Here is a 12,947-nt window from a genome sequence, read left to right on the forward strand (position 1 = left end):
CTGCTTTGAAGATTTTTATTTTTAATTCAAATGGCAGAGTGTAAATATTTTTATATTGAAATACGTATATTTCTGTGTCTTACCTGTGCTAACAGCATTCATATTTAGCCACCAACAGTATGAGAGAGGGTCAAGTTATTTTTTTTCCCTCGGCCAGGGGTGGAGGTTTACCCAAGTATCAATAAACTTGAATATTTCACCCAGTTATTAAAACATAAAACCCTGCTAGCTGTGAAGGCAGTTAAGGTAAAAAGGTTACAGTAATAGGAACAATAGTTGCTAACCATCCCCCAAGTCCTGATGTTGAACTCTGTGATAAGATCATCCATAATACCTCCTGGGGAATAGCTGCCAGTTCAATTGACTCTGTGTAATTGCTTATATTGGCAGCTCTATAGATTTTATACTTGCAAGCCCTCACATGGTTGACTTTCTAGTCTGTCTGAATGTATTTTGGAACAGTAGTTTGAAGATGGCTATCTAAAAATATTAGCAAGGGGACATATTCCTTAATAAAGAATGTGCTCAGAACACACAAATGTAAAACCCTGCAGTTACAGCATTCCATGACCATTGTAATTGGGAGACTACTGCATTGCGCTCTATGTGGGGCTACCTTTGAAGGTGACTTGGAAACTACAACTCATCCAGAATGCGGCAGCTAGACTGGTGACTGGGAGCAGCAGCCGGGACCATATAACACCAATCCTAAAGGATCTTCACTGTCTCCCAGTACATTTCCAAGTACAATTCAAAGTGTTGGTGCTGACCTTTAAAGCCCTAAACAGCCTTGGCTCTGTATACCTAAAAGAGCACCTCCACCCTCATCGTTCAGCCTGGACACCAACATCCATTTCCGAGGGCCTTCTGGCGGTTCCCTCACTGTGAGAAGTGAAGTTACAGGGAACCAGGCAGAGGGCCTTTTCGGTAGTGGTGCCTGCCCTGTTGAACACCGTCCCATCAGATGTCAGACAGATAATTCACTATATGACTTTTAGAAGACATCTGAAGGCAGCCCTGTTTAGGGAAGTTTTTAATGGCCGGTGTTTTATTGTGTTTTTAATATTGTGTTGGGAGCCACCCAGAGTGGTTGGGGCGACCCAGTCTGATAGGCAGCGTCTTCTTCTTCTTCTTCTTCTTCTTCTTCTTCTTCTTCTTCTTCTTCTTCTTCTGTTTTCATACTCATGGAATGACTTGTCCTTGTCAATGATGTTTCTCTCTGTATGACCAGGTTAGACTGAAGATGCTCTATGCAGCAACCAGAGCAACAGTGAAGAAAGAGTTTGGAGGAGGGCACGTGAAGGACGAGCTCTTTGGAACAGTTAAGGTACGGCAATATGCAGGAGGGCCGTCAGGAAGAGCCTTAGCCATTGTTGTCTTGTACCGTGTTGCTCAGAACCTTACATCTAGAAAGCAGGCATTTTTCTGGGTCAGTTTAACCCCCTCCCCCCCACCCCCTTTGAGTAGTTTTCAGTTCTTTAAGGCAGAAGAAAATCAAGTGTGTTAACAGTAGTAATAAAAGCTTTCTGGGAAACTGGAAGATAAAGCTATCAGTGGCTACTAGCCATGATGGCTGTGTTTGACCTCCACTGTTAGAGGCGGTATGCCTCTGGCAGAGGTAGAGAGAGCGCTGTTGCTCTCATGTCCTGCTTTTGGGCTTTCCATGGGCATCAAGGTGGCTACTGTGTGAACAGGATGATGGACCTTTGGCCTGATACAACAGGTTTCTTAAGTTCTTAAACTAACTGAGATCTTCAGTGTTTCCCATTTCCCCCCACCACAGATTTATTTAATTTGTGATTATTATTATTATTATTATTATTAATCCTTTTGGATCCACACTTGGTGAGGGTCGGAGTTTGGGCTGTGTGGTCTTCATTAAGGCCCTGTCTTGTCTACCTTGCCTCTCCATAATTAGAGCAGTACTCCTAGGTGGATGGATGGATAGATGGATGAAAGACAGAAAGGAAAGGAGGCACATAGGCTTAACATCAAGTTTGAGCACTCCCTTTTGGGTGGGTGTACTGATATGAAACTTGGGTAGTCCATGATTCTACACGCGATGCAATAGCAAACCCTGGTTTGCTAGCCATGGTTTTCCTGGCACTCTGGCTTTCTAGGAAAGCACCATAAGGTGGCAGCATTGCTCATGAAATGAGATCACACTATATAGCGTGGGATGAATCTTGCGTTTCTGTTTGTCTGCAACCTTCAGTAGTTCAATATAACTGTGAAATCCTCAAGACATGCCTGTCATTTGACAGGAAATCTAATACTAAGCCCAGTGTACTTGACCAGCTAACACTGGACAAGTTCCTCTCAGTGGTGGCATATTTATTCTTTTAAGCTATGCCTTTTACATTGAAAACATTGTGATTCTATGCTCTTAACCAGTTTGAGCATTGGCTGGTCCCCATGCCTCCAGCAACAGAGTCAAACTTGTATGGGCTTGTTGCCAACACCTGCAATCTTCTTTGGGTGGATGAGTCTCTGCAGTTTGCCATAGGGAAGAATTGGAAAGCTTTTGCTTCCATTTTTCTCTAAGCACAGCCTAGCATTAGGTCTGAACCTGGACAAACAGTAGGTTGATTTTCACTGTGGTTTACTCCAAATAAAAGCAGCTTGATGAACCATGGTTTATTAAGCTGGCTTGTTTTAGAAAGCCATAGTTAAGTTGAACCACCATTTACAGTTCAGACGCTGCTTGCCCTGGTTAATGAAGAACAGATGTTTCTTCACTTTTTCAAATGGATGCTTTGGGGGGAGAACACATGTGCCCGTGACTTGCACAGGCTCAGTCTTGTTGCACCACAGCAAGGTCTAGCATTACATACAAATGCATTCCTTGCCCTTGTTTCTGGATCATAGTGAAAATGACCAAAGAACTCCTTTCCAGTAGCAGCTGTCAGGGCAGGGCGACATTGTTTACCTGACTTCTCAGTGGCTCATGGCGCTGCCAATTATTGAGAAGTGGAGAGCTCTGTGTAGGGGCAGTGGCCGGAGCATTGGGTCGATTCCACTGCTGCAGCCGCACTGTGCTGAGCTACCTGCTTCCTTGCCCCTCTTCTCTCAGTAACCAGACGTCATGCACAGATTTGGGAAGCCAGGTAAGCAACACTATCCTGCCTTCACCACCTGCCAGCCACTACTGCTCCTTTTTCTTTGATCAGTTAGCAGGGGTCAGCAAATTTTTTCAGCAGGGGGCCGGTCCACTGTCCCTCAGACCTTGTGGGGGGCCAGACTATATGGGGGGGGGTGAACGAATTCCTATGCCCCACAAATAACCCAGAGATGCATTTTAAATAAAAGCACACATTCTACTCATGTAAAAACAAGTTGATTTCCGGACCCTCTGCGGGCCAGATTGAGAAGGCGATTGGGCCGCATCCGGCCCCCGGGCCTTAGTTTGCCTACCCATGAGTTAAAGCGTTAAGTGCTCTTTTACCATGTTGGAAATAGGTGGTGCCCCCTTTTAGCAATGTGTGCTATGCTGCAGTTTTAAACGAGAGCTTGTTAAGAGCGTTGATGCTAACAGTGAGTTGCTATTCCTGGCCCTGCACACCAAAGCCAGCTGATAACATTAACTGGAGTTGCCTTTGTGTGTAAGGTTCACAGCCATTGACCTATGTAGCCCATAAGAAAATGTGCCCCCGTTCATCTCTGTGGTACTTTGAACCATATCTGTGGCTGCTACATCACCACCTCTGTCTGACTACAGGAAGACATCTCGCTCAGCGGTTACCAGAAGCACGTGTCGTCCTACTCTGCTCCGGCTCCTCTGACTGCAGCTGAACAAGAGCTCCAGCAGATCCGCATCAACGAGGTGAGAGGCAGCACATCGTGGCACTGATCCAAAAGATTGCTTGGTGATCCTGCCCAGCTAATCATGGTTTTCCTTTGGCACTATTATGCCTCATAGAGCAAGCAGAGCGACTTCCAGTGTGCATTCTGTTAGATTGAGGGATAAAGCCTTGTTGCTGGTGGCAGAGAGGGGTGGCCATAACAGTGTCCCCTCCTCCGCCACCTCTCTTTGGGCTGTGCACACTGGCTAAGGAAACTGAAAATTTGCAATATTGGGTGGAAAGCTTCTCAAGGCACAAACTACTATGGGTATAGTTTCTCGTCCCTGCCTCCAAATTTCCATTCCTGTGCCATTTCCCCCTTGCAGAGTCTGTTTCTGCAGTTTCTCCTTATCTGCTTCATGCCTCGCTGTTGTGTTTTCTCAGTTGCCCACCTTTGTCGGTCCCAGAACATAGCCATATGGGGAGATGAATCCGTGCCCCCACCCAGTGCAGTTCCCGTCACAGGCGCTGTCCAGTAGGAGCTTTGCAACCACTGTGCAGCCAAATTCATATCAGCAATCATTCAATTCAGCAATCATGTAAGCACTAATTTAGGGCACAGCATTTAATCTGCCTGAACCAAACATGGGACAAGTGTGCTCCTGTAGCTTTCCAATGGCTTTCTGGGTTTATTCAGGCAAGATCATTTTTGGTAGTCAATCAATTAATTCTGACTACTCTGCTGAGCAGTCTCCCCATACAGTTGTCCCTTCTCACAGCCATAATGCTGGCATCCTACTCCTGTGGGGTAAGCAGTAAAGAAGGAGAAATTAATCCTGAGAGGGGCAGGGAATTTCTGGCCCTCCAGTTGTTGCAGAATTCCCATGATCTCTGACCATTGGCCATGCTGGCTGGGGCTGATGGGAATTGGAGTCCAACAGCATCTGAAGGGAACAAGTTTCCCCATCTCTGCTTTAAGGCAATCTGAGACCTTCATGGAACTGCGGTTGATATAAGTTATCAATTGGTTCAGAGCTGAGGTCCTATTCTGTGCCTGAGAGTGGAGAGTAGAATCAGATAGCCTTCCAAGTTTAAGCAAAAAATGCTATCCAAGTTAAGATGATGCCACAGCACTTTACAGGGATTTAGAAAGTTATATGGGCCATTACCTTATACAAATGCAGTAACTGTTCAATAATAGAATTCTCACTTTGTATTATTTCATCATCGCCTTCACCATTTGAGTCTTCCATGCATTGTTTTCTATTGCCACTTGCTCCTTTAGTATAATATGTATATACAGTATATAGACAGTTTTTCTTAACTGACAGGATTTGACCCTTGACAGCTCCGATCTCCCAGCTGCAGATGATGGTCAACTCAAATGGTGATTTAGCAACTATTGGTGCGGCAGCCAGTGTTGTCATTTGCACTGATTTAAGCCTTTGGGATGTTATCGTTCTCTCCCAGAAGGGCTAATGCAGAAGCCTGAAAACAGGCAGAAATAAATTGCTTCCAGCTGTTTCTAAAATGAGCTTATAAGTGCAGGAAGATAAACACTTAAATGTGCGGCAAGCACTTTCCGGGAGACTTAACATTGTGTTTTTATAAAGGTGAGAGTGGGTGGAAAAGGAAAAGCAGGGAAGAGCCAGGAACGGCCTGTCCCCACTGCAGATGAGGGACATGGACTGAGGTGGGGCCAGGGGCTCCTCCCAGGTATAAGCCGGAGGAATGGACAAGAGATGTCTAAAACAACAACGGCTGCACCACATCAGTGATATTGAGGGACATGGACTGGGGAAGAGAGTTGGTTTGGAGAAGTAATTTTTTTTTTTTTTTTTTTGGTAAAAAAAAAAAGGTTTCTGTCTGTTAAAAAGCAGAGAATTAGAGTGGGTGGAATACAGGGAGGATGGCAAAGGAACACTTGCTTTGGAGTCGAGGGAGGGAGGATGTGGAAGAACTACCCCCAAAACGGATTCTCTCTAAATTTAGTTTCGTTAAGTCAGGTCTCCCAGATTCCTCTGCATTTGTTTCCGTCTTGAAGCTTCTGTCATGGTCTAAATTTAAATCATTTAAAAAAGTATACCTCTTTCGCTCAGTGTTAGGAGTGCAAGAGAAGCACCAAATTGTATGGTGCTTTTCTGGAAACGCTGAAAAGGATTTGCTGTTCTGGGAGATGTTACTTGGATTGACGTTCAGCTGGTGTGGACTGGAAAAAACCAATGCAGGATAATTTCTCCCTTCCCAAATTTAGAGCTCCAAATAGTGACTTATTTCTTGTCTGTGTTACTTGTTTGCCACACACCCTGCAGTATCTGTACTTAGAGGTACGGGGTGCTGATAGTTGGGTAGCAATCTTGCCTCTAAGTTAGAGGTGGGGGTGTGCATTTTAGGCACCAAACATGTCCCTCCCACCCACCCATTTTTCTCTAATAATCAGAGTTTACCTAGAGCTTTGTGTGTACCTGATTTCAACGTTCCATATGTTGGGAAAGTTCCATAAATATTGAAACCAAGTGTCATGTTATATAGACTACTGGAGCTTGCACCAAATGTTGCGGTGTGGAGTGAGCCTTTCTAGTCACACGCTCTCTCAGGGCACTCCACTCCACCCTCACTGCCCCCAGTTTTCTGTCTACCCACCCCCCTCCACATAGTCGGAGTCAGCATTCCAGCTGACTAAGCATGCACAATCATGTTTGGGGATTTCCCTAGCAAGGGTTTCCTCCTCCCACCAAATATTTTGTCATTCTGCAAACCTTTCCCCAAGCCCACTGATGTCTCTCTCTTGAGCAAGTGTTCTGGCGCTTGGAGAAATTGAGATCGCTCACGGTATATGCAGATAGCATCCGCAGCAAAGTGTTGCAGTGTGGAACGATGCTGGCCGTGCCATTCCCCTCCCTCTTCTCCGCTAGTTCCTTTCCCTCCTCTCCCCCATTCCATGGCCACTGAGCGTGTTTAGTTTTCATTGGGCTGTTTTTTGAGATTCACTTCCCCGCTTAAGTTTTTCACTTTTTTTGTACATTTGCAGACTTTTGGGGTTCACCCAGACCTGATGTTAGGTCCTTTTTTGTGCATAGATGGGGTTGTTTTGGCTGCATAAGGACTGACACTCAGAGAATGGATAAATCTGATCAACTTAGAGTTTGCCACTTAAAAAAATGCAGCTCACCCCAGCAGTTTGTGCCTTCCTCGATCCTTGTCTTTGTAATCAGCTTGCCCTGCCCATTACACTTCCACATATTGCAGAAGGCAGTATCTTCATGTATGTGCAGAAGACCATTCTTTCACCACCATTCAATCACAACCAGCCCCCTAACATATCAGACCCATGTACAAAAGATACAGCCCTACAGTCTTTCTGTCCACCCACCTCTCATTTCCTTGTTCAGCAAGTCAGTCGAAATAATCCCGGCCCATTTATCACCTCTCGTTCTGCACCCTTCTCTGAATATGCATGTCGATATTTCTGCTGACAGACGCCCAGCTCTGCCTCTGCCCATCGCCATCCCTGCACGGCTGAGTGGTTAGGACAGAGAGTCCTTCTCTGTTCAGAGCTTCTTTTTCCTGGGTCAACGTGCAGGGCCTCTGTTGTCACTGTGGCAGGAGAGATGTCAGAATTGGTTATCACCGGTGAAAGCCTAAACAGTGGCATCTCTCCCTGCCTCCCTCGCTTCTCCTGACAACACAGAGAGAGTACTTTGTAGACAGAATTCGTCTGCGATTGCAACTGTTCGTGCTCCTGGTTGGATGCCATAATGCGCAAACAGAAGTATATGAATTGTCCCTGGGCAATTCTCTCCTTCCCCTTGTCCTGGGACACTCCAGAGTCTCCTGCCAGCGTCAGAGGGATCAACGCCATCCCCAGCAATTTCCACCTCCCAAACTGTTGCCCAGCTTGAGGGGCTCGCAGGGGGAAGGGGCCTTCTATCAGTGGAGGGGACACCAACCGGATGCAACCCACAAGGAGCTGCTTGGTGCAGAGTTGAGGCATTGCTCCGTTTCGCCTAGCAAGTCCTTGCAGCTTCTCTCCCAGCTCTTGAGCCAAGGTCTTTGCTGACCCTCCATTCGAGAGAGGAATTGAGCTTGGGAGCTTATGGGTTGTGCTGCACCACATGCTCTCCATTTGGAAAGACATTCATCCTGGTGGCCCAACTGTAAGGACAAGATATTGTGCAAAGGATCCACATTTCTGGGCTGTGGGGATCAGAAGCTCTGATTCCATCCTCCCAGATTTCCATTTTGGAACTGATGCTACAAAGCCAAGGGGCAGTTAGCTTAAATCCCTCCTATCATGCTCCATTTTGACCCTTTTTTTCCTAGCACTGCCAAGGAATCATTACACCCTTGTCAAGGTGCAGGGATTGTCCCCTCCATCATGCATGTGGGTATCGTTACCTCCTGATGCATGTTAGTGAATGGAGATGCCTCTCATTAAGGACAGTTCTTGCCTTGCTACTTAATGAGACAACAGCTATGTAAGCTTGCTCTGGAATGGATTTTCAGTCCAGGAACCAAGTCTCCTGTTATTCCTTAACTTATTATTACAGAAGACAGCACTTCTGAGCACATACAGAACATCTCTCTCTTGCCACTGTGCCATCACAACTGGCCTAAGCGGTGCCTGGGTAGAAAGCCCAGGTCCAGGCAGGCTTGTGCCTTCTGTCGTCTCATTTTACAGAAGTAGCAATGTTCTTGTTCAGAATTGCCTTGCTACAAGCCTTATTTTAGTTTTATTTGATTTAAGCTGCTTTTTGCCTGTGTCTTGCAGGGTAAAACAGCCCAGGTAAGTGCTTTTTGTTGCTTGCTTTCTATCATTTCTCTGTCTTTCCAATTTCCTTGAGTGAAGGGCAGAGCTCTGACGACAAAAGCCTGAAATACGTATTAGTACTGGTATCTTTTCCATAGGCTCAAGTACTAGTGACGCAGACACAGAGAGAGGTTTAACTGGGCAATCTTTGTATCTCAAGGTGCTAGCATCATGTTAGGCATTTAACACGTAAGGGCCCATCCCTGTCCCCGGCTTCGCTAAGCCCTTTGAAACTTAAGACTGCCCCTTTCTCCCTCTGCCTTAGTTTTCAAGTGCCCTTGGCATGTCTAAGTAGACTGAGGGGCAGAATTTATTAGACTCGACAATTAGGTAAAGAACGCTAGCAGATCCCCATTGATAAGCCTCTGCTAGCCTTGACCTGTTTGTTTACTGGAGGCAAATGGCTGGTGATAACAGTTCTGGACCAGTAGGGAAAATGGCACACGTTATTGACTGCAGGGTTCATAATCAAGCAGTGGATTTTAGCTGGTGCTAGAAGGGGGGCTCTGCTTCTTTAAAGGGTGGTGGTGGAAATCGGTGTGCTGTGAGTTGTATTTCTTCCATGCTTGCCTTTCTGTGCCTAACGCATGAGTGCCTGTTTGTGCAGTGCTTCTGTGCTCCTTCACCCCAAGAGAGAGGTTGCTGAGTGTTTGGAGTGTTGCTTTTCTGTGACTTGCCTGACTTCCCAGGACGGCATTCAGGTGGCCCATTAGGCACATCTCGGCGTTTCTTTCCCAACCTTCTAGTGTTCAGGTTGAATGCTCTCAAAACTAGTTTTGTTCTTTTCAAAAGCTCTCTGTCGTAGTACTCTGTCATGTTCTTGCATCAGAGTCACATCAGTGTTGGAAAAGCAAGCTGTGTAAGTAGCCTAAAGGAAATGGGACAATTTAACAGCACCGCCCTGTGCATGTTTACTCAGAAGTAAGTCCCTTTGAGTTCACTAAAAACTTGCTCCCAGGTTTTATTCTTAATATCCCTTCATCCCTGTGCAGCAAAAAAGGCGTCAGTCTTCTTGCGTAAGATCGTTTTGGCTGTGCACGGCTGTTTGCCCATGTGAAATGCTTGAAGGCCAAATCCTTTTGCACTCCTGTTCTTCAAATCCAAAGGACGTTAAGAGGGTTTCCCCTCCCCCCCCCCAACATCACTTTTAAATATAATACAAATTTCAAAGGTTTTGAAAGCAGTAGTAAATCGCAAATTAGAAGTGCCCATGGATCATAGGAGCCAACTCCTAGAGACCAAGGTACCTTTGCACACCCCTCCAATAAAATAATTGAGGGGGCCACCCCCCAAAAGTTGATGGGCACTGCCATTCAGATGGTGGGCATGTATCGTGTTTTGTGATCAGTTATGTGGTGTGAGGCTTAGCTCCCCTCTCCCCCCTGCCAAATATTTCATTCAAGTTGGCACCCCTGCCTTGGATAGGATGGATTTGGTTAAAATCAGTGCTATTTTTATCAAAAAAAGAGGTGCTAGAACTCACCATGAATGCCTCCTTCTTTCTCTTAGAATGGCAATGGCACCCACCTGAGAGGTGCTGGAACTGCGTTCTGCCAAGCTCACTCTGAAAATAAGCTGTGGTTAAAATGCATCATAGAGAAAGCTGTGAGGTTTTCATGGGATCGTTCTCTACAATGAATATGAAAACTCCATGCAGTATCTAAAAACCATTTTGAATGACTGCTGTGTGTTCACATGCGCTAGAATGTGCATGCCAGGTTGGAAAGTTTTTGAATGCGGCCACCATTGAAATGTTCTACTCTGCATAATAAATCATTTGGAAATTATGACAATTATATCACTTTGAAACATTTGTTAATTTGGAGAGGCATAGAAATAAAAATGGGGACTTCAATGTGTGTGTCAAGGCAAGTATGCAAGGTATTTGGAGTCTGGCACGCAGTACTGGACGGTGTCTCTGAAATGGCAGTAATTTGTATTAGTTCAGAAATACCCAAGAATGAATGTGAAGACTTCAGTAGTATACCATGTTCTATGGAGTTAGAAAAAATAGGCTGTCAAATAATCCAAATGTTACACCAGTGCAGATTTCCTTTTGAAATCTCAGGTGTAAAGGTGCTACTGACTCTTTTGGGGAGGCAATATTTTGTGCTTTTAGTGCATACCATTAAGATTACTCTGATTGTGGATGTTTACCAAAGAGAAGTAGAGAAATGATGGATACCATATTTGGCTGAGTTCCAAGGGCAGGCTTAAGACTTGGGAATTTCCGGACTTTCAGCATTAAACCCTTCCATCTTATTCTGGTTTCTTGTAACAGAACATAAAAATGCACTTGAAAGTTCTTTAGCCCATCTGAAACCTGCATAGTTCTTTAGCTCAAATTAACATAGGAGTGATTTCTTAAGACAGAATTGCAGTTTCTCTTAGAACTTTTTATTGCAATATCTTCAGAGACAGAGAGAGAACAGTTTAGCATTTCCTTTTCAGGGTCCAAGGCCCTCTAGACACAGTTACCTGGTTGTATGTCCCACCAAAGTCAATAGGGCTTTCTTCTGAGTAGACATACATAGGATCACACTGTGAACGACTAGGGGCCCAAACCAGCCACCCATTCACCCGCTTGCCATACTAGATGTGAAATGTGTCTGGAGAAAGTAGCATTTATGGTAACAAAAGTTGCTGGCAGATTTCTTTTTAGGAGATGGAGGTTGATGCGCTGACCCATAGTCCATGTCTCCGTTCAGGAAAACTGGCTGATGCTCAGGGTCATGTTACCTCGAAAAACGTTGTTCTGTCAATAAATCCTGTCACTTGAACCAAGTGGGCCTCTTCGTTCCACTGCAGAGTCTGTGACTGACAGGTGGTTCTGAACCCTAAAGCACGATGGCTTCGCTTGTTCAATTTAAGTCAGTACTTTATTGTACTGTGCTAGTCCACAAGTCAGTATATCAAACATGGTCTTCTTTGGAAATTATCCAAAAAGTAGATCCCAGTGTTTTCCACTGCAGGTTAACCACATCTTATCTGTTATGGAAGATTCTAAACCAACTGCAGCCTGTGGTTTATGATCCTGACTTGTTCTGTAACTGGTAAAAATAGTTTCTAGGATCAGAGGAAACATGAAACTGTGGTTAAGTAGAGACTTCCTGGTTAATTGTAGCCCATTCACAGGGAGGAGCAAAGCACTGTGTGCATGGCCAAAAAGCTCATTATTTTTTAATTCGTTCTTTATGTCTTTCTTCAATGATACCTTTTCCCCAAAAGAAACAATATAACAAAACGAAGTATAGGTTGCTGAAGGCCTGAAAATACAATACACATATTATAAGCAAAACTGAACATTATCATTAATTTAAGAGAGTTATTCATGGAATTAGCAATTATAATATGTTCATATAGCAATCAAGTCCTTTCAATAATATTGTTATTAAGCCAAATAAGATAATCTGAATGTGGCCATTCTGTATTTTGCTTTCTTCTTCATCTTCTCTGCATATTTCTGTATGAAGGAATTGTGTGGCATTCCTTCTAGTTTTCGTAAAAGTAACCCTGTGTGAATGAACTCCATTAGAAGGCCTGTGGTAAATGCATGAAACTATTTTACTGTCTTGTGCACAATGTCAGGGTTTGCTAAAACGTTTAGATACCGCAAAGACTTTCTTTAGCGTGGCTCAAACTCTGATCCATTTCTGTATTGGTGAACCTCCTTTCTGGAGGGCTTTAGTACAGAGCTAACCTTGTTGCCATTTTGTTTTGCATGTGCTCCAAGGATCTTCATTCCCTGGCCTCCAGCAGTGAGATGGTAGGCCCTTGTCCTCCTCAAAGTCTATTTCACTTTTTTTGGTGACAATTCCCCAATACACTGTATATAGCATTATCCATTGTCCTCTACAATGAACCGTTTTCTCAAATGGTTCTGCATTTATTTGCTGTTCCTGTTTCTTCGCTTCACTTGCCCTCAGTACGTACTCAGATTCCCAGGAGTCTTACACTGAGAAGATGGTAGGCTTGGTGATGTGTGTTCCTCCTCCCTCACAGTTATGTTTTCCTTATGGAGCTCCTTCTCTTGCATGTGCCAGCTCTCACCTCAAGCTCAAAGCCTCTTTTTAAGAGGAAGAGCTACTGTCGTTCTATAGAAGCCACTTCACCCAGCAGCTTGTAATGCAACCATTTTCAGAAATAGTAAACACTTATTGCCTCCTTCCTGCCTCAGCAGTGTGTTGAGTTAATCCATTGTAGTCCCTCATGGTGTGGTGAGAAGTTCCAGTCTCAAGTCAGCCAACGTCTCTTCAGGCATGCCACCCCCACCCCCCTCTCTGTGCCTCTGTTTCTCTCTCCAAATGCCTTATTGGGGTATCATAAACATTACTGATGCAATCTTTGTGGAGCAC

General features: G+C 44.7%; 1 protein-coding gene across 2 annotated transcripts in view; it reads left to right on the forward strand.

The window, feature by feature from the left end:
• TWF2 (twinfilin actin binding protein 2) overlaps positions 1-12,947 on the forward strand; it is a 61,963-nt gene that overhangs the window by 37,051 nt on the left and 11,965 nt on the right. The window contains exons 4-6 of one of the 2 annotated variants that reach the window (XM_080995395.1): positions 1,232-1,327; positions 3,719-3,823; positions 8,554-8,568. In XM_080995395.1, the coding sequence (XP_080851521.1) occupies positions 1,232-1,327; positions 3,719-3,823; positions 8,554-8,568 (216 nt within the window). The remainder of the gene's footprint in view (positions 1-1,231; positions 1,328-3,718; positions 3,824-8,553; positions 8,569-12,947) is intronic. The other variant, XM_080995396.1, reaches the window with a different exon arrangement.

Source organism: Podarcis pityusensis (assembly GCF_964106645.2).
Source record: "Podarcis pityusensis genome assembly, chromosome: 2".
NCBI classification, from domain to species: Eukaryota; Metazoa; Chordata; class Lepidosauria; order Squamata; family Lacertidae; genus Podarcis; species Podarcis pityusensis.